A 21,504-nucleotide genomic window follows, 5' to 3' on the forward strand; every position below is an offset into this window, starting at 1 on the left:
ATTTAGTGGCGAAACGCTGGCTGTAGCTTAGACAAGTGCAAAGACTTCGGTGAAATACGGCTCAGTCAAGTCCGTGCGTGTGAAACCGTCTCAACGCCCAAAAGGCGATGTTTCAAAATTCTTTTCTTTAAATTAAAGCTAATACAAAAGTAATTTTTGAATATAAATTGTGATTTAAATTAGAGTACACGAACGCTTTCCTTTGAGTATTTGCCTAAATGGCTGTTTTAAGAGAAATAAAAACAAGAACAAAGAGATCACTCGTATAATTAAAAATAAAACCAAACCCCCGTAAAAAAGTAAAGCTACATAATGTAGAATTTAGAAAAGTTCTGTCAAAATAAGATACATGTTTGATATTAGATATATGTTTGTAGTTTGTTAAGCAATGAACGACCCCCCCTCACAATATTTAGAGCCAAAGTTAATTACATTTTTTTTAAAATCTGATGCAGTTTTTTTGCTATCTCATGTTTGGAATTTCAAAATTGTGTCACACCTGTAACACAAAGGATGCTTGGCATTTCAAGAAGTCAAGTTTTCCCGTTTTTTCCAGTAATTATACAGCGCATATTTGACTGCGCTGTCAGAGATCGTGAAACTAGTTCTGGCATCGCGATGCTCTCCACGTCTTGTGACAATACCCATCGTGAAAATTGCAGTGTGTGTTTCTTTGCGTGTCTTTTTTGTGCTATACCTTGAAATGGAACTAGCCTGGAGGCGAGGTGTGAACGCACCATAAAGTAATTTGGGCGAGATGACTGTGCGTAACAGTTGTGTGAGTTTGTGCTGTGGTATGAAGGTTTCTACATGAAGCTGGTGTGCCTGTGTGAGAGAGAATGAGTGAGTGCGCGCGCGCAAATCTATTGATAACGTCCACAACGATTAATATGCTCATAGATAATATATAAATCCAGGATTAGTGATCTTAATCGTTCCCGATATACTTTATCTAAAACAAAAATGTTGTGCACGTCCAAATTGTGCATCAGTGTAACATGTAGCCTGCCAGCGTGAACCTAATATAGCAGAAATCAAAGAAAAGGTGTTAGACGTGTGGTGAATATAAGACATAAATCCACCCAGAGAGTTTTATTATATGACTTTAATACAGTATTATTTAAATACACGGAGAAGTGTTTAGTCAATCCCACACACACACACAGACACACACAGACACACAGACACACACACACACACACACACACAAAATACATTGAAACCACTATTTGTCATTGCCTTTGAAAATGAATGTGAACGACAGACAGACGGGCAGACAGGGCCGCGAGCCCTAACGATCATTAACGTTTCACCTAAAGGCACATCAGCATTTTATTCACCGTCAACAAGTTTTACATAATTTGCCAAACTGCTGGTTTATAAGGAACACACACACACACACACACACACACACACACACACACACACACACACACACACACACACACACTCTCATACACAAACACAGGCCCGCTAGCGCGTCATTTCTACATGAAACTGCTTTGGTCCACGAACGAGTCCTGTTGCACCGCCTGATAAAGACTGATATAATAGTGAACAGCAGGATTTTGCCTCCGTGCGTGTGCCTGAATTGGACGTGCGTCCCACATAACATGACACGTCAGCTTGTCGATGTGGGGAAAGCAACGTTTTCATTTGGCCATTTGGCAGAAAAACCTCTTTCTGACCTACTGTTCGCGATCATAGTTTCATGAATACATTGGAGCAACTATTTGTTATCTGTGAAGAAAAAGAATCACTGAAGAAACACAGAGAAAAGCTAAAAAATAATGTTTATAAACGACAATACAAAAACGAATCTGTAGTATAATAATTGCAATTCAATTTTTTAACGGATAAAAGTCAGAGATACTGGACGAGGTTTATAGTTTGGCACGTAAAATAAAGTACTTAACATTTATTCAACGTTAAATAACTTCAGATTCACCGTGTTGGAAACATGTTTTACAATAGGTCAGACAGAGAAGCGCCGAAGAATAGAAATAAAACGTGTCATACAAAAAAGCCAAATCAATAAACGAGAAGTCTAGTATATAGATATTACTGTAAGATTAAGGGGGAAAGGAACTTATTTTTTGTTTAGGTTAGATGGGCCCAGTCAATTTTAGGGCTAAGACGTCGTTAAAGGTTAAAGCCTCTAGATTCCTTCCTGTTTAAAACAGATTTTAGCCACGCATTTCTGCATTTCTCTCATGATTTCATCGTTACTAACTCATGTACGCACGTCTTACCTTATTAAAACGGTGGCAGCAACATAAGATAATCGATGAGAACAAGAATAAAAAGGAGAAAACCCTTCTCTTTCAGGAGAAATCCATGATTGCTGTCCTCTCCGCAGCATTTGCGTTAGGAAACTGAGTAAAATTTGCACTGCTGCGTTTATCACCACTTTCTGAGGTTCACAAGTCAAACAGTTTAGTCACTGAAAAGAATTTACCGGCTACTGTCCCTCGGAAATGCCGGCTGCTGCAGCAGCTCTCCTTTGTTCCCTCTGCTGCAGGCCCATTGTCCTGACCCACACATGGTCACAAGGTGGCGGTCTTGCTCCATCTAAAAGCCTGCGGATTTCCCAACTTGACCGCGTTGACGTCACGTCGGTCTGGAGCGCCAAGGCCAATTCCACCTTGCTATTGGTCTGGAACCGTCACATGACATGCCTCTCAGCATCCATAATTATGTTACTTATATTTTCTGTGCTCGCCATTCCAAAAGATGTCAGCATCCCACTGTCCTATTTGCTCCAGGACAAACCCCGCATAGTGGAACAGAGCGGGCCATCAGTCTGAGCTGCCAAATGCAAAAATAATAATAATAATAATAATAATGTCATGTCCGAATAACTCCGGTAACTTCCTGATGGATCCATTGATGGGAGGATCATCTTCCTTCAGAGATGAGGGTTATTCCAGTAATTCGGGGATGTACATCCACACAGCTGCAGAGTGCGGATATTCAGTGATGAAGGTTGAGCCGTCACCTCTCTCCAAAAGCCGCGACGTTCCTGCGGGCAGCGTGTTGCTGAGCGGCTTCCAGGATGCACCGTACCTGTCAGCACAGCCGTCCACATGGACCCCGGGCACTAAAAGCAGCAGGGACCAGCAACTTGTTGCCCAGTGTTTACAACCCTGCTCATTTCCAGCGGGCAACGTCAAAGAGGAGGCGTTTTGTTGCTTCTATCAGGATGGCAGCAAGAGGAAACAGACAACAGAGTCGGCGACTTATATCCGGCTTAGGGACAATAGATGCGGGCCTGAGCAAACCACCACCCAGGCCAGAGGCTGTTTCCAGATGTACAACCGAGAGGAGCCGCAGCAGGACGACCAGCTGTTCGCCCCTGCCTGCTCTCTGCTCCACCTGGGGACATCTGTGGAGTCACAATCAAAAATAAGTTGCAGCAAATTTGCAACGGAGACAGGGAAGGATGAGAGGAAGGAAGAGAAGGCCCGGAGTGACGGCTGCTCAGAAACGTCTGACAACGAGGAATTAAAAGGTAGAAATTTGCAGTCACAGCGTACATTGTTTTTATGTTTAAATGTGTCCGCCATACTGTTGCGTAACAGCCGCGTACTCGTGTTTGGAAACAGTCGTTTTGTCATTTGACAGGCTAACATGAGCTGTACGGTGGAACCTTTCGATTAGCATGGCGCGCACACACACACACACACACACACACACACACACACACACACACACACACACACACACACACACTCCATGCTAAACATGCTATGGCTTTATGATTTGCATTTATTCAAATTTGTTTTATTCCGTGGGTGATGCTATAACTTACAACCTTGGCTATTCTCCATTTATATTCACAATATAGTCCGATAATGAATAATTATACTGCAACTACGTTATTTCTGTTATTATTACTATTATTTAATAAATATATATATAAAATGTGTAATTATAGATCTATTCCTCTTATTATTATTTGTATTATTATTATTACCATTATTATTATTGTAGATAGATAGATAGATAGATAGATAAATAGATAGATAAATAGATAGATATGCATTATTATTATTATTTAGCTATTTATATTATTAATACTAAAACTACTACTACTAATAATAAAAAACAATTTGGTAGTAGGGTATAAAGTGTACCTATTTACCATTTTCTTGTTCTAATTAATTTCAATTTGCTTGTTATTTATAGTTTAGGGTAACAGTTCCATGTCATGGCGACTAATAAGCTCCTCCACTTTATTCTAATTTAATTGAAGCAGATAGGATCGTCTTGTGTGTGTGTGTGTGTGTGTGTGTGTGTGTGTGTGTGCGTGTGCGTGCCCTGCTAATCTCATGTTAGTGATTTAAATGTTTTTGTAATGATTAAATGGGAGCCACTGACGGAGCACTCACATTAAGGTAATTATTACTGTAACCTGCCTGGTATATATTAGCCCGTGTGCCCTTACTTGTGTGTATTCGTACACACTCTGCCATTATTCCCCAGAGAGCACAGACTAATTAAGAAATTAACTGAACGTCTTCCAGCGTGGTGCCCCCTTTTATCAAAAACACGCACTGTCTAATGTCTTCTTTAATCACGTGGTTGCAGAGACGTCCTTTTGTTCAAGAGAGAACATCAGATTTTCCCCCCTCTCATTTTCCCCTTTGGCTTCGGTGTATATAAGTGATATTTTTATTGGCTGAAGAAGAGAAGACGTTGCAGGGACGTTGCTACTTTGATTTCATGAAATTATCACGCAGCAGGAACATAAAAAGAGGACTGTTGTTTTTTAAAGGACAGTAACGGAGGGTCCACACCCAGGTAAAGCTGCTCTCTATTAATCTGCATGTGCATAAGATGCAGCGTCGACATGTTGGACGCGTGTACTCTCTCCGGTCTGTCCACAATTACTGGATAATGTGTCCCTTTTGTTCTCCTAGATGATGCATCCTCAGAAAAGACTACGGGCAACTGGTTAAAAGCCAAGAGTGGAAGGAAGAAGCGGTGTCCCTACACAAAGCACCAGACGCTGGAACTGGAGAAGGAGTTTTTGTTCAACATGTATCTGTCTCGGGAGCGCCGCCTGGAGATCAGCCGGAGTATCAACCTGACCGACAGACAAGTCAAGATCTGGTTCCAAAACAGGCGTATGAAGCTGAAGAAGCTCAACAGGGAGAGTCGAGAGAGGGAGCAGGGTGTAGTTTACAACTACTGCTGATCTCTTCTGCAGCCAACACGCACATGGACATTCCACCATACACAGATTTACGCATGACCCACAAAACAGATACACGTTATAATGCACACACGTAAACACACACGTAAACACACACCTTGTGCCTTCCTGTAGAAACTCTTAGACGCTTCCCCGCATAGACTTGACGTACCTGCCATCTTTCATCAGGATTGTGACAATAAGGTGTTGGCTCAACGATAATTATATATCCACCCATCATATAAAAACAACGGTGGCTCTGGAGCAGTTTCACATCACTGAGTCACAGCAAATGTTTCAACTTGTGTGTGGCACATACGTGCAGTGCGCGCTCGATCTGGAGCTAGGTGAGGACAAACGCTACCAAAAGAATTAAAAGCAGGGCGGATCGAAAGACATTTCCAACTTTGTCCTTCCTCTGGTGTTAGAAATGAACAGAGGAGCGATGCTGCGGATGAAAGAGATCAGGCACTTTAAACAGTATAGTGAAAGACCATAACGTTGATTTAAATATTATCCAGGTGACCACAGTAAGTCAAGGTCATAAAATTCTAATGTCAGGTTCGCCCTGGAAAGCGTTGGGGGTGGATTTTATGATCTGCAAATATAATGTGCCGCAGCAGTAAAGATGCGTTTAAAGGTGTGTGTGGAGGAGGGCGAATCCACACCGCACAAACCGCAACGGGCATTGTCCTGCCTCGGAGCTGGGCTGGAGGGAACAGCCGTGTCTTCGTCACCCGGGGATAATGGAAGCAAGCGGGACAAAATGAAGAATGGGGAATAAAGTGGAAAGACGCACGAACAATGACAACCACCGTGACAAGCACGTGGATAAGGAAACGCACCGGTGAGGCGTCGTCAGCAGGGAAGACGAGGTAGGACTGAGATTTTATAGCTGACTTCTGTTTTGGAAAGTACACCGGGTCTGTCAGCGGAGCTCGCTTGACAGCTCTTGGTGCACGCCTGCACACGTCGTGTTTATAGAGGCTGTTATTGATATTAATCAACGCGCTGCTATGCTCACCTATTTGATTTCTTTGTCATGCTCTCGGAATTAAAGCGGCTATCGTCAACCGCGATCCTGTCAGGATTTTGTCTTAAGCAGTGTTTCCATTTTGCAACATTATCTTTACGCACAGACATATGCTGCTCTGGCTATCTAATCATTTGCATAAATATGTCTGGCTGCAGTCTTAATCATACCTTTTACTGGTTCTCGCCTTCCGGTAGGGTTACATCCTCACTTGGCTTTTGTTTTCACTGTCCTTTCCACGGATTTTAACCTCCTTTGCGCGAAGCTGGAGCGTGGTTTAGGTAGTTTCATGTTGTTGGGGATGGCTTCCTGGCTCGGCAACAAGAAACTGCCTTGATTACGTCAGTTCGTCTTCATCAAGGGCACAATTTCCGCTGAATTACCCTATAGCCACCCGAGGTTGTCGCAAATGGCATTGTAAATGAACTGGGATGCAATACCTTGGACAGAGACGCTGCTTCTCTTTGTTGTTGTTTTGTGGTGGGCTGTAAAGCCCTCTGTGGCTGGCGGAAGCAGAATGAGTTGTAAACAGCGCATGGTGAAATTTTAGACTAGGATGGCGTCTGTTGGCTGCTTTGTGATTATCTGAGTCATTTAGGAGATCCGTTTATCTGCTGAATGAATCTGATGTGATTTTAGGGGGGGGTTGCATACTCACATGAAGGCAGATATTGATTATCTTGCTTAAATGATTTAAGAAAGTAATAACTCGGTGTTGATTTCGGCTATTTTCAGTCAATTCAGATAAAACCTGTTGATTCTATTCTATTAACATCTGACTGCAAGGATGGAGTTAATTAATGACTGTTTTCATTTGACAATTCTCGTGTGTCCATATTTTGTCTATTCCGGGATGTAAAATTCTAAACCTGGGACATTTTCAGACAGAATATTTATTCTTCAAGCAAATATGTGTCAAGCGACATTGACTTAATTGTAATGAGGATATTAAAACACAATTTACATCGTCGCTGGCATCAGAGAATTAATTAACTCATCATATTGAGTGTACTCTTATTTTATACAAAGGATTAATCTTTTCTTAAGTCGTGCAGCAGGGAAATTTGACCGTACTGAATCTATCATGTCTTATAATTAACAGTATAAACGTGATCATCCTCAATTTATGTACGAGTTGGCAGAATTTGACCAAAATATCAACGCCCTCATTGATTTCTTTGTTCATGTGGTGAAGTTAGCCCGGTAAGACACAGTTAAGTAAGACACACCATTGTTATTACCGGTCAGCATTTCCCCTTGTCTCCCACCCCACCCACACAACTGGCAAAGACAGTCTGGAATCCAAAGTCACTTTCATTCAGCTGAGTGAATGAGCGTCTCCCGTGGAATGCACCAGTGACAAAGACTTTACAGCATTGGAAACAGCCCCGGGAACAGCTCGAATTCACCCTAAAACCATATAGGCTAAACATAAAACTTACTGAATTGAACTGGAGCTTTTCCACGGGGCAGCTGTGTTGATGCTACTGGCAGGATGAGACATGAACCAAAATATGCTGACGAGCTTTTTTTCTTTTTTCTAACGTTTCTCTGTTTTTTGTGACTGCTTCGACGCTTATTTGGGAAATAAAACATTTTAACAAACCTTTATATCAGAGACAGTGGCGTTATTATTTATTATACTTATTAGATTAATTTTTTTTAAATTATATGTAAAAAAAAAATGGCGTCTCGGTGTCTGCTATACCTGAGCCGGCCAACCGTGGTCCCATAAAATGCCACCCACATTTTCTTTCATTTTAATAAAAATGCGAATTATTACGCATATTTTCTACTCAAGTGTAGCGAACGGCGCAAAGTGTGCGTCTCTAGGCAGCATAATCGAACACTGGCTAACCTTAAAATACATTTTACAACTTGTTTTATGTTGTTGATAACAGTTTTAGGGGGAAATGCACATTCAAGAACAGATTTTATGCGTGTGAATTACCTGAAAGTGTGATATTGTAATGATTGTGGCCGGAGAAACACTGCTGTGAGTGTGTGGTATAAAATCAGACTTACGTCTTGGTTACGTGGCGCTTTCTGCCCAGCACATGGAGCGATGAGATCAACTGTAATACATGTAGGAAATTTACGCACGGAAAATATCATCCAAATGTTACAGCGGCGGTGGCGCAGAGCTGCAAACGGTGTCTGTGAGAAGAAGGCGTGTTTGGTCTGCTGGTCAGGAGGGAAAACAGCTGCTTGATTATATGTTGTTGCTACATTACGTGATGTCTCTGTTAGAAATCTTTTCGTCTTTCAGCGGATGAGTACGTAAAAAGCACAAGAGGCGGGTTAAAACATCTTCTGCGGGTGGTTTGCAATGACACAAATATTTGCGTGGCATGACGAGCTTGAATTGTTCTTTATAAAGATGACTCACGTTGGCAGAAACAATCTCGATATTTTATTGTGTTTATTCTATTGATGCAGTTCGTGACCTACGGCTAGATATTCCACACCTCTACAAACACTATTTAGATTGAGAGCTGGGGGGTCATTGGAAGGCACCTCTCATTTATACAATAAAGACGTGAAGCTCAAAATGCATTAAACATCATATGAAGGGATACCAACTTAAATATGCAGATCCATCAATGACTGTTTTTGATGAATATGTTTAATAGAAATCCCACCAGAACTGTACCTATCCATGTTCAAACTGCTCCACACGCGCTGGGCTGTGCACGCTGTCCGCATCTGGAGTGTATGTTAATGTGGAATTCTGTGGGTTTTAGAACAAACTTGGTTTGTGTTCGTGCACTTCTAAACCTTGTACTAGTTATTACATAATATAACTATATAAAGGCACATGTTTAGAACGTTCTATGGTTTTGTATTTGACGATTTGCTGTGGTCCGCGCCTCAGTTCCAGTCTCATCTGTCGTCTTTGACGTCTCCCCTGCCTGAATATATATTTTCACATCTTTAGGACGTTCAAAACAAGTATATGAGGCACAATTTGCTCTCATCTCTGTTATTCAATGCGTTATTGTTAAAATGCATGACATCACAGAACGTCTGCAAGAAAGTGATAGATTTAATTTGTGTTGTGAAAAATGTCAAGCCAAGGAAATGTTGCCAGGGTTAGAATTATATATTTTTATTATGATAGTCCGTTAAACAAACAAGCGAAAGCTGCAATGGAACAGGCACATGCACACGCGCACATTCGAGGCATACATCCAATTCCGTACGTAAAGAAACTTTAGCTGCATCATATGAGACATTGGATATGTAATCTATGACCATATGTTATGGCAATAAAAGACTACTGGGCACGGCGTAATGTCAGGAATAGAACAAACAGAGTTCACTTGTAGAAAACTAGTTCAGCGTTAATGGTTTGATGCGGTAAAGTGTGCACGCATGATATTTATTTCCGATAACACGTGAGCGATGTGCTGGACATATTTGTGTCTCCTTATACGCTGCGCATTCTTCAGCTCACACCAGCACGTCGCTCCGCGCGTGTGTGTGAAGGTCTGCTGCCTGGCCTTTAAAATGTCATGGTTGAATCTGAACTCCAAACGTCGTTGGTTCAAGTTACTCCGTTATTAAATCTCATAACCCAAAATATCTACTAAACGTGTGAGGACTGATAATTCAGAGCAGTCTGCCAGAAAATACGCTTTGTGATTATTAAATCCATTCCCCGTCATCTGACAGATATGAAAAAAGTGAACCAGATTTTAATTATTTCTGTAACATTCTATCAAAAATGCGCCGCTTGACAGCTTTGCTTTACTGTCTTCAACTCTAATAGCAATTTCCTTTAATTAATTCGAGGGTTTATTTAAATGAACATTGAACGCAAATTGTCAAAAAGTCTATTCCACGACAACAAATGTGATGAGTCATTTTCTTAATCAAACTATCGTAATCTGGGTAAAAACATCGACTATGTGTTGTAACAAAATCACCGTACGACGGGAACGGGGCTTGCAGCTTTCTGAAACCACTGCAGCAAAATCCCGTTGATACCCACCCCACCCATCACGCACATTTGCGTTAAACGCTGCGTATTTGTCCCCGTTGGTATTTGTGCAACGCATCGCTGATTCAGGGCTGTTGCACGGCGCACTAACTGTCACGTTGAACAACAATATTGCAGAGAAAAACAATAAACTCTACCCTACAGCGGTAACCTTACCCCTGTTATAAAAGCTGAGTTCTGCTCAGCCCTGTAACAATCCTCTTTACCTGCTCTGCTGCTGCCCCTCGACCCTCCGCACATGCAAATTCTGCTGCTGCTTTACTCACTTGTAGTCTTATTAACGGCACATTTATGAACAATCAAATGGCCCTCGTTAAAATTTATTGATGGGCATAAAACCATGAAGGCCCACTAGCTGGATATATCTATATGAATTGGGCTGCTTGTCAAGAATGTGCATACCCCCCTCTCATATCTCCGCAGATCTAATTTAGGAAATGTTTGGTTTGCCGTTAAAAGTGCTGATTTTATTGCTGATCTATCATCAACACCGGATTTTATCCCCTCTCCTCAATGCCCTGACTACATGTTGCGGCTGAGACGACTCCTTTATTTTGACATAATATTATACCGGAAGTATTAAATCCTTAACATGATCAGATGTTCGGTTGGATTAAACAAAAGATAAAAGTTGATGCTTTAATATAATCTGCAGCAGACCTGGGGGCTACTACGGGTTTTGCCGGACAGAGATTGATTACACCATCAAATAGTTCCCTCCTTAGATGCATGCGCGCAGGTCCGTGCTTCGACCACAGTCTGATCCAGTGCGTCAGGGCTCCAAATGCACATCTTTTTAAAAAACGGAAAAAAAGACATGGCCGCTGACGTTACCTCTGCTAAATCCAACAGAAGACGGCAAATGGCAAAATCTTTAATCCATTTATTGTGCCTTTCGTGTTCCAGCACTAGTGGCGCATTGATCCACTGTACAGTTTTTGCGGGAGTAAATATAATCACGTGTCACAGGGGCAGCCAATAGAAGCCGCAGAAGCTCTGAGAAATAATTACCTGCCTTGATTGTTCTATGGCTAGATAAAAAGTACACATACAGCCCATATAATAATCGGATGCATGTAAAAGAGCTGGGGAAGCTTCGACATGTCGACCACGGGTCCCATAACTAATTATTATGTGGACTCTTTGATCAACCATGAGAACGAGGATGTCCTTGCTGCTGCCCGGTTCTCCGCTCAAGGTTCGCACCCAGCCGGCCCTCGGACGACGTCCCTAGTGCCGGAGTGCGCTGACTTTCCGTCCTGCAGCTTCGCACCAAAGGCACCCGTCTTCTCAACGTCCTGGGCCCCCATGCACACTCAGCCATCCGTGGGTTACCATCCATACAGTCACCAACCTCATTTAGCCACGGACTCGAGGTATATGCGGTCATGGCTGGAGCCGATATCCGGCGCGGTGCCTTTCCATGGCTATCCGGGCAACGGCAGGCACTACGGACTGAAGCCCGACGCATTTCAGGAGCACAGAGCCGGCGACTGCCTCGGCTCCACCGGACGGACCTACGCGGATTATCTGTACTGCACCGCTGATATCCGAGACAAAACGCACCAGAATATCCCCTCTCCGGAACCAGAGCTCGTTGCTTCGGGGAAACATAAAGACGAGAAGCCGGAGCTAGATCCCAGTAAGTTGAAACGCCTCTGGTTTTACAGCCGAGAGATTTTTGTTGAGTAAAACCGCTTTGGTTTTGAGGTGCTTTTCCCTGAAGCCTTGCGTAATGTTAAATTACAGTTTCAGTCTCCGTTTCGGCTCTGCACCGAATCGCCCCTGCGAGTGGGAAAGCTTTAGGATCTATAAAAGCCAAACGCTCCTGGGCTAATATTGGGGCTATAAAACCAGACAGGGTTGTAAACATGGACTCAAACCTACGAGACGTTGATTTTGGAAGGGTGTCCCTTATCATGGAGATCATATATGATGTTATCTCTTGAAGCAGCAACCAAGACAAAATCAATCAGAAATAGTGTATGAAGCATATCTAACCACAGAACGACGATAACCCCGCGTAATAGATTATTCTTTTAAATCCACACTGTCATCGTTTTAATCCACAGTCAGCAGCTCATATTTGGGCTGTAATTAATCGCCCCTGATAAAGAAAAACGCAGTTTCACTTTTCCTCGTCCAAAAAACAAAACCACGAGACAGATTTCCACTAACTTGCGGAATTTGGTGACAGCGGAGGACTTTCACCGCGGACCTGTAAAGGCATGAACCGTGGGTCATTTTATGGGCCAATAAAATGAATAAGCACATTGAGGATTTTATGACGGAGGGAAGCAAATCAGCACAGTCTCAGGCAAAAAGGCTTGAGAAACGTGAAGTTACTGTCTGTGATACCTGCGCGTAGGGCTAAAATCTAAACCTGTGTAGCAACGCCATTGCAGTAAAAACATAGGGGAGGGGGGAAACCGTTTCGTCGTTTCTCTTTTGTAAGTGTCTAATTGACGGTCCTATAAATGCTGACAATTTAATTACTGTTAATACATATATTGTACCTTTTGCCCTTAATTATGGTGTTTAATTGCAGATAATCCAGTGGCAAATTGGATACATGCCCGCTCCACAAGGAAGAAACGATGCCCTTATACAAAATACCAGACTCTCGAACTAGAAAAAGAGTTTTTGTTCAATATGTACCTTACGAGAGACCGCCGGTTCGAGGTCGCCCGGGTCCTGAATCTAACCGAGAGGCAGGTCAAAATCTGGTTTCAGAACCGGCGCATGAAGATGAAGAAAATGAACAAAGAAAAGAACGACAGCAAGGAACAATAACGTGGACTGCGAGTGCCAGTACCCACAAGTGACATGGACAGCACAGATCTAGGAAAACGAATCCCTCCCTGTCTTTATATTTATCAGCGCTGGATTTTTGTATTAACCTCTGCTTGGAGACTGTTTAGATATGATCGTTATTTTCAAGAGATTTGTCTTAAGCATTAAAGAGAAAACGTGAGGAGCTAAACTATTCTTTACCTTAGAAATGACTTTGCTTTTTGTATCAAAATATAGACGTGCAGTTTATAGACACATGAAAGAAAAGTAAAGTAAATAATACTTGAATTATTTTGAATATCCCCCAATCCATAATTTATAATGTGAAAGCTCCTCCGTATATGTTTGTTTTCTTTTGAATCTTGTGCAACTGTAGTATTTTGTACAGAAATTGGATTGCCCCGTGGTGTATCATGTGTAGTTGTTGTATTTGTGTATCCTCCTTTTTTGAGAATAGCTTATGAGTTTATCTAAAACGTGTAGATAGAGCTATCTGCAAATATAAACCTAATTCCTAAATTGTTTTTTGCTGCTTTGTTTTTGTGTATTTTTTTTTAAAAATATTTAAATATTTTTATTGAAAGCATTTAATTCTGCACCAACACAACAGCAGCCAGGAGGCTAGAACGTGTTTCATGGCCATTTTAAAGCCACAGGCATCTTTAATATAAACGGGTTAAATTGCTAGATATACAATAATTATTCATTAAAATAGTTTTGATTGAAACATCTTTATTTATTTATTGGAAATGAGTTACTTCAAGACCTAAACAGGTCCAAGGCCTAAATAAGTTCTGTGCCCAGTGTCAGAAGAAAGGTCAAACCTTTATGAGTCCAAGCTGCTCAGTGGAGCTGAATTTGAGGGTCCTATTAAATCTTCTTTAAACAATGTGTATTTAAATCTTCGTGAACGTGCCTGTTTTCAATATGTAGAAAATAAACATAAAGTTATTTTTTGTTCAGAATTACAGATTTCCTGCAACGAAATTACGAAACGTGTTTATAGTTACATAGGAATAAAAATAATTTGCGTTTTACCTATTTATTGCTAAAATAAGCGAGAACAACCAAAGCGTTTTTTTCCGGACATGTTTTTGGAAAAACATAACGACGATATTGATCGATATGGTCCGTAAAAGTGCAATCTAAATATATCTACGCCTGTTTACCTTTCAAAAACACAGTTGTCAAAACGGCACGGTTCGTTTTTTTTCCAAATTCATTTCCACCCCGACATTACTTTGACCAGGGGCTCTGAGCTTTGATAGTTTTACCATGATTCTACTCACAGGTCACCAAATAATCTCACACCGAATTTCACCATCTGAGTTTTAAGTCAGAGACTATTTCCCATGTCACACATTTGTTTCCTGTGATTCCTAAATTGCCTTTTTGTAGTGCCAAACAATGCGGACAGGATACTGTGATTTAGAAGCCCAAACTAGCGCGTTTCCGCTCTGCTGGGACAAAAATGCCAGTTTTACAGCCCCTGTTGGAGTTCGGCTGTTTGTCTCAAATGCAGACGAACAAAGCAAACTCGACTAACTGGCTAGACGTCTGGGCTAAATTACTTTATGGTTTTAATGGACGGTGGTGGTGGACTCGTTCAAAGGGGAGCCATGCACACCGCTCAGGACTTTTCGCCTGCAGCAGCAAGCCCTCTGCCCTCCATCAAGATGACCTATCGCAGCAGAATTAGATTGGAAACATCAGTGGGTCGAGTATTTTTGCATTGGCATTGATATATTTTATGTACAGGTGCCAAGAAAACGAAATACAACGTCGATAAATGTTTTTTTAGGTGACGTCATTACCTAACTCGATCTACATGGATCTTATTTTGAAATGTGTACGAAGAAAAAAGATTATCCTAGAAACAAGCTTGGACAAATGAGTCGTTTCTTTGTGTCCACGTCACAGTTGTGATTGGTGGAGTCCCCCAGATTTAAGGACATGAGTTGACGCTAGATGACGCTGTTGCTCCACGTTTTGAGGTGAGTCGCTGAAGGGTTCTGCAGCAGCTCTGTGGCTTGGCTGAAAACTAAGGAACAGCCTATCGATGACAAAATGACAGATATGGACAGCGACCGCATTCTGCTGAACAGGCCACAGAACAGATCTGCGGAATGCAGGCGGCTGGCTGTTGTCTTACAAACGCGGAATGGTTTTCCATGTCTTCCATGTCTCTCCAATTTTTATTTCCTCCTACCTCCAGAGCAACATTTACGCGCCAGGACACCATTTTGTCCACACACGCACACGCCAGCCGTAATTGTCCAGCATTTAATTGTAACATAAATCAATGTATGCTGATGTATTTCAATTAATAATAAAATAAGCTCATCTGACTCGACCATAATGTTTATTTTGAAGTTTTCACATTTAAATGGGCTGTTTAAATAGAAAATATCTAAATAAATGCACAGACAAGGATACTTTATGAATAATAAAAAATTTAATAGCAGTTTCAAGGCAATTAAGACGTAAACACTGACATTAACGTTAAAAAGACAAAGACAAAAAGCAGCGCACACACACACACACACACACACACACACACACACACACACACACACACACACACACACACACACACACCAATAAAGCTATTATCATATACACTGAAAACAGCTCCCACGCACTAAAATAGGAAAGAAAAAGCAACATTTTAATGTTCTGGGTCTTTACCAGTAGGCAAATCTTGAAGTGTACGACAATGATTGGCAATATGCATATTTATAGAGTGTGAATGGGCAATAAATTCGCCTTGTGCGCATTTCTTATTTTACGGCGATGTGTAAAAGTCTAGCAGCATCACCAAAAAAAACCTTAGTGTGTATTTTCTGCAACGTGGCCGTATAGTGCGCGTTGTCATTGCAGCTAAACATCAGATGTAAAATTTTATGAACTCCTGCGTGTGCGAGATTTACTGCGTATCCACGTCGGTTTTACGGGGTCAGTATAAGTTGCACCCGGTATTCACAGGTCGCCTTCGTTTTTGCTGTTTTACTGCGTCGGTGCGAGTGTGTCGCTCCGCTCTTTGCTGTATTGTTTTACATTTTGGCATTTTAAATAAGAAAACCAATCCAAAACGCCCCCAAGCACCAGTCTAGATGTGTCAGTGTGTTTTCCCGTGTGTGTTTTTAAACCGTTCTGTGATTTGGATTTCATGAGCGTATAAAATTCTGACCTCCTGGAGTCCATTAGAGGTCAACTACTTTCTACACGTCGTGTGTAACCTTCAGGGCTGCTGTGAGGTCGAACGAAACTCCTGACAGTTTTATCGCAGTCAAAATTTCTAGTTGTTTTTTATTTATTTATTTTTTACATCTAACCGTTCAGCAACCAGAGGAAATCCGAATAAACATGCACCAGTTTGCCTTCATGCGCTGCGTTTTCAATAATCGCTTTATAACAACCTTCAAAAGGAACCAGAACAATGATCATATTTAAAAGCTCACAAGTTGCTGCTTATGAAATGTACAGCTCCTCTCAAGGTGGATATACGTAGGCCCTACGTCTGACCGGTCTTTGAAAGATGAAGGGGTGGGGGTGGGGGTAGGGGCGCCCGTGGTGGGGGCGGTTGGGTGGGAAGCATAAAAAAAGGAAAAAGAAAGAAAAGAGCAGCGTCTGTGACTGTGCCGGTCGAGCAAGCCAGCTAACGCGCAAAAAAAGCACATGCCATGAGCCGGGTTTGAGCCTGCACAAAGCTCGGGGGGAAAAGCACTGACGGCTGGGAGAGAAATCCGATGAGAGGAGCTGCTCAGAGAGAGTGAGCTGCCGTGGATTGTCCAAAGGGGCAGCGTTTCTTCTAGTTCCGGTTTGTCTGTCTGCGTGCGCTGTGCGAGTTGGGACCCTAAACAAAAGACTGCCATCAACCTAAAGGAGATAATCCACCGCGAGAGAGTCACGTCCGCTTGATGCTAACTCAACATGAGCTCCTATTTTGTAAACCCTCTTTTTTCTAAGTACAAAGGCGGCGAGTCACTGGAGCCAACTTACTACGACTGCAGGTTTCCACAGAGCGTTGCCCGCAGCCACACGCTCGTTTACGGACCCGGAGGAGCCGCGCCGGGTTTTCAGCACCCGTCCCATCATGTGCAGGACTTTTTCCACCACGGCACCACGGGGATCTCCAACCCAGGATACCAGCAGAACCCATGTGCTCTGGCTTGCCACGGGGACGCAACGAAATTTTATGGATACGAAGCCCTTCCGAGGCAAACGCTTTATGGTACCCAGCAAGACGCGAGCCTAGCGCAATATCCAGACTGTAAATCGTCGAGCAGCTCTAACCCCGGAGAAGGACAAGGCCACTTAAATCAAAACTCCTCTCCCAGTCTTATGTTTCCTTGGATGAGACCCCACGGTCAGAATAATACTGTTATTTCCTACATTTTTTCCCCAATGTTTCTCTGTGTGCGCGCGTACGTGCGTGTCTGCGTGTGTATGAGCGTGTTTGTATGTGTACTAAAATGTTGCCTCAGCGCACGGGTGTCTCTTACCTATAAAATGAAATTAGTGAGGGAACATGATGGGGCACATAGAACCTGCACTGCAGGCTGCTGTTGCTCTGCAGCACATGTCCATACAGGGCTGGATGGTTGCTTAGAAGTGCCTTTAAAGACGGCATATCTGATCACAGCTCATGACACCCGCTCTTTGAAGGCAATTATCGTTGACGTAGGATATTTCACAAACTCCAACCGCAGAGGAGAGACAAGGCGAGTTCAGCTGCAAGTTGCAAACGCTGGAGTGCCACACACACCACGTAGCATGCAGAATGCTAACCGAGGCACGGCCAGATTGTCCACAATCTGGGTTCTTTTTAGGGGGCTATTGAACCTCCGAGGCCCAGTGTGACTCATATGGTCTAATCATGAGGGATTTGCCGATATTGCCTCCCCATCGATCATAATGCTGCAGCTGTAATGCTGCATTAATTCCACACAGATGTATGCTTCATATTTTAGAGATGTTTATCATCTGTAACCTTTACACCCATCTCGCGAGGCTGTTTCACACTCTGATTTTCCCCAAGTATGTGTCACTCTGGGTGTGCGTGAGTGAAAATGTCCACCTTGGATGCTGATGAAATCCATACAGAAATCACGTGTTAATATCAATCTCAATTAAAACACACTACGATCGGTTTTCTGAATGCAGGAACGTGGCAACAATAAACTGATGGAATTGGGACACTTCTGCTTAAATTTATGTGAATTACCTTATAGTTGCACAGATAAATACTAAATTCTGACAGCCTATCACCTCTACAGACAGACTGGCACATTCACAAATTAATAAATTATAATATTAATAGAAAATAATCACTCGCAGGATTGCTTTTCAAGATTTTCCAAATACTAAAGCTTTGATTTTAGAATGAATTTGAAATGTAAGACATCTGACAGCTTTAATGATGGTGATTACTATTCACACTGTGGGGAATCAAAGCACATGTCATATTAATTATCACTCGTGTTTTTTTTTGTTTTTTTTTAAATGGAGACCATGCTGAGTCCGGCTAACCTTTGGCTTTATTTCATTTAAGCCCCAGGAAGACGGAATGGGAGACAAACCTACAGTCGCTACCAAACCCTCGAACTGGAGAAGGAGTTTCTCTTCAATCCTTACCTGACGCGCAAGAGGAGAATCGAGGTGTCCCACGCCTTGAGCCTGACCGAGCGCCAGGTGAAGATTTGGTTTCAGAACAGGAGGATGAAGTGGAAAAAAGAGAACAACAAAGACAAGTTTCCGGGTCCGAGGGGAGAGGCTGAAGCCGAGGAAGAGGGCAACGAGGACGGTGAAGGGGAAGAGACGGAAGAGAAAGAAGCGGAAGAGAAAGAGGAGGCCAAGGAGTGATTTTATGGTCCTTTTTATGGTTATATGGCTGAAAGGGAGAAAAAAAGAGTGGCCCCATAAACAGATGAAGAGTCACAAGGAGTCAGAGAGCGTTAACTTTATGACCATCCTTTCATTTTTTTTTGTCGAGAGGAAAACAGAAATCCCACCAATGTTGCTGTCATAAATAGACAAAAAAAATCCTCAACATTTATTCTAACATGATTTGGATTTCTCTGTAGACGCTACATGCGGCTGTAGCACCTTTTCTTTGATAGACTGACACCCTCGCTTTAAAAAGTGGGGCAAATTAAAGCGCATGTTAGATGGAAAAAAGGCTTAGCTATTTTTGACAAATTTGATTTGAATAACTATTACGTGCATAGCCGAGTACGATCAAACCGAACGCTGATCTGTAGTGTAAATAGATTCCAGCCTGCGTTTCAAAGAACATTTCAGAATAAAACTAAGCGAAATGTAGGCCAGTAATTAATAGTTCGTGTTGAGAAGTCACCGCAACAGTCACACTGGCCGAAGGCCTAACCAGAAGTCTTTCTTACTCTAATCATTACTGTTTTATTCTTTAATTTTAATGGCTGGAGCAAAATAGCCATTAGTTCCTCAGACCCTGTTTTTTTTCTATAGGATGACCAGGGAAATGCAGTCGTTTGATGCTACCTAAACCTGGGGAAATTGCAATAGAGATTTCTCAAAGCGGAGATTTCAGATGTTTTAAATTTCAAAGTGTTCTATATCATCGTTATGTAGCATTTACCCGACACACAGCATACACTTGTTGAAGACAATTTGCGAGTCTTAAGGAAGAGATTCAAGCAAACATTTCCGAGACTGCACCATGGCACTACCTAAACTCAGAGCCCTGCCTTTGCTGAATTTATATTCCTGACTTATGGCATCGCTCTGGTTTGATTTCAAGCTATTTCCCCAACAACTAAAACTGCCTAGAACGCACATTTACTGTGTACGATTATACCTGCTACATCTACAGCGATTTTAAAGTAAGGGATTTTTTTATTATTATTATTTTATTGTGCTGGTGATATAGCGTAGGCTAGTTGTTTTGCACTGAATATAATCTTTATGTACGTCTTGTTATATATTGATGTTACAATATGCTCGTTTTCCTGGTGTTTCTCCTGTGAAAGACGGAATTGTGTGTCTCCGCCATTGTTGATGTAAAATCACGAATAAACAAGATGGCTCACGATCATTCTTGAAATCGTTTTATTGATATTACTCACATGCAGACGTGTTAAGTGGAAACGCGCGCAAATGTCACAATTTCCCCCCCATTAAAGCGCTTTCCCCCCCAACGCTTCTTCGCAAGGTAATAACGCTTTGGGCTTTTGTGCAGGAATATTTTCAGAAACAATCTGTCGCAAATGTGCTTGTGAGTGCTTGAAATGCCACCTTGATGTCCCAACGATCCTCCCTAATAACGTGGGTAGACCTGTTCGGAGCATATCGAGGAGCTTCGTGTCGAAATAAAACTTTCCATAATTCAAATTTCCACATCTGTTCAATTAAAAAAAAAAAGTGCATTTACAGACGTTTCCTGCCACCTTTGAAGGAGAGAATGCGGATCACCGTTCACAGCATGTTCCTCTCCAAAGCCCGAGTCGTGTTTGATTCATCCTTTTAATAAAAAATCTCTTCTCTTTAGGGAGGATACGGAGCTTTTCTTAATGAAGCTCGGGATGAACGATGGCGGCGTGAGAGGAGATAAACAAACATCAAACCTGGGGTTAATAAGTTGTCCAAATTATACCAAAGCACGAGGGAGTTGTTTAGGGGTGATTTTTTGTGTGTGTTTTTTTAATCTGAAAAAAATAAAAGTGCAGGTAACACTGCAGGTGGGATAGACAGTAGAGGCGGGCAGCCATTTCAGAAGTGGCATAAAAACAACACAAAAGATCTCACTTGGATTTGATCATCAAAATTTGACGGCTCAAATTAAAAAGAAGATAATTTAGTCAGCACTCTTGTGTTATTATTTTAAAGGTCCGTCAGACCATGTTAAAAATCAATTCTCTTTTCTATTTCGACCAAAGAACGTGCACCTTTTCATCTTCAAACTCCGGCCCGCGTTTCTGCTCGAGGACCTTTAAAACTTTTGGGTTGTGCTGCTTTCAGTCAAACAATTGGAATAAACTGAGACCTTGTGTACATTTTATCATCAGCACTTTAAATCTGATTAAAATGATCGTTTTTTTCCATTTTTAAAAACGAATGAACGAATAAATAAAGCAGAGTTTTCGCCCATATTGACAGCTGTTCCTTTTAAGTTACTCTTTTTGAACAAAATTGCAAATTCAAACGATTTTGATTCAGGTTGAACAAAACAGTGATATAAAACAGGCCGTGAAAGCTTCATTTATTGAAGCTGTAAACTGCTCGGTTTTCTACTGTGTTAGTCGTTTTTATCCGGTTTAAGCTTTCTCTCCCTAAATTAAATACGGACAATAACCACAACAACAACACATTTCTTCCCTTCATCGATGCTCGATCATTTCCATATCCTTTTCCTTCCACAGTTTTGTGTAAACGCGCGCAGTCTTCCTCCTGTGTATATTTCCTGGATCTCAGAAGTTTCTCGTAGTTCTCTTGCACCAG

General features: G+C 41.9%; 2 protein-coding genes and 1 non-coding gene across 7 annotated transcripts in view; all 3 read left to right on the plus strand.

The window, feature by feature from the left end:
* The first annotated feature begins 1,109 nt into the window (after positions 1-1,109).
* LOC105419977 (homeobox protein Hox-C4a) overlaps positions 1,110-21,504 on the plus strand; it is a 47,709-nt gene continuing 27,314 nt past the window's right edge. For 2 of the 5 annotated variants that reach the window (XM_029833754.1, XM_029833755.1), the window contains exons 1-2: positions 1,110-3,511; positions 4,923-6,072. In XM_029833754.1, the coding sequence (XP_029689614.1) occupies positions 2,845-3,511; positions 4,923-5,200 (945 nt within the window). In that variant the 5' untranslated portion in view covers positions 1,110-2,844 and the 3' untranslated portion in view covers positions 5,201-6,072. Of the gene's footprint in view, positions 3,512-4,590; positions 4,706-4,922; positions 6,073-16,648; positions 17,396-18,580; positions 20,102-21,504 lie in introns of those variants that run through there. The other 3 variants (XM_003963153.2, XM_029833756.1, XM_003963065.3) reach the window with 3 other exon arrangements.
* On the plus strand, positions 6,494-6,578 carry mir196a-1 (microRNA mir-196a-1). Its single transcript, NR_105321.1, has one exon. It is a non-coding gene; the product is annotated as a microRNA mir-196a-1 (primary transcript).
* hoxc9a (homeobox C9a) lies at positions 11,097-13,750 on the plus strand. Its single transcript, XM_003963066.3, has 2 exons — positions 11,097-11,875; positions 12,782-13,750. Exons 1-2 carry the CDS (start codon positions 11,335-11,337, stop codon positions 13,024-13,026), a joined length of 786 nt encoding a protein of 261 aa, XP_003963115.1. The 5' UTR covers positions 11,097-11,334; the 3' UTR covers positions 13,027-13,750.

Source organism: Takifugu rubripes, chromosome 3 (assembly GCF_901000725.2).
Source record: "Takifugu rubripes chromosome 3, fTakRub1.2, whole genome shotgun sequence".
In the NCBI taxonomy this organism is placed as follows: Eukaryota; Metazoa; Chordata; class Actinopteri; order Tetraodontiformes; family Tetraodontidae; genus Takifugu; species Takifugu rubripes.

What these genes read in the sequence shown, in the direction of transcription:
- hoxc9a (XM_003963066.3), top strand. Translation starts at nt 11,335, where the DNA reads ATGTCGACCACGGGTCCCATAACTAATTATTATGTGGACTCTTTGATC. An exon ending in GAAGCCGGAGCTAGATCCCA is followed by an intron (nt 11,876 to 12,781) that starts GTAAGTTGAAAC and finishes GTTTAATTGCAG; the next exon opens with ATAATCCAGTGGCAAATTGG.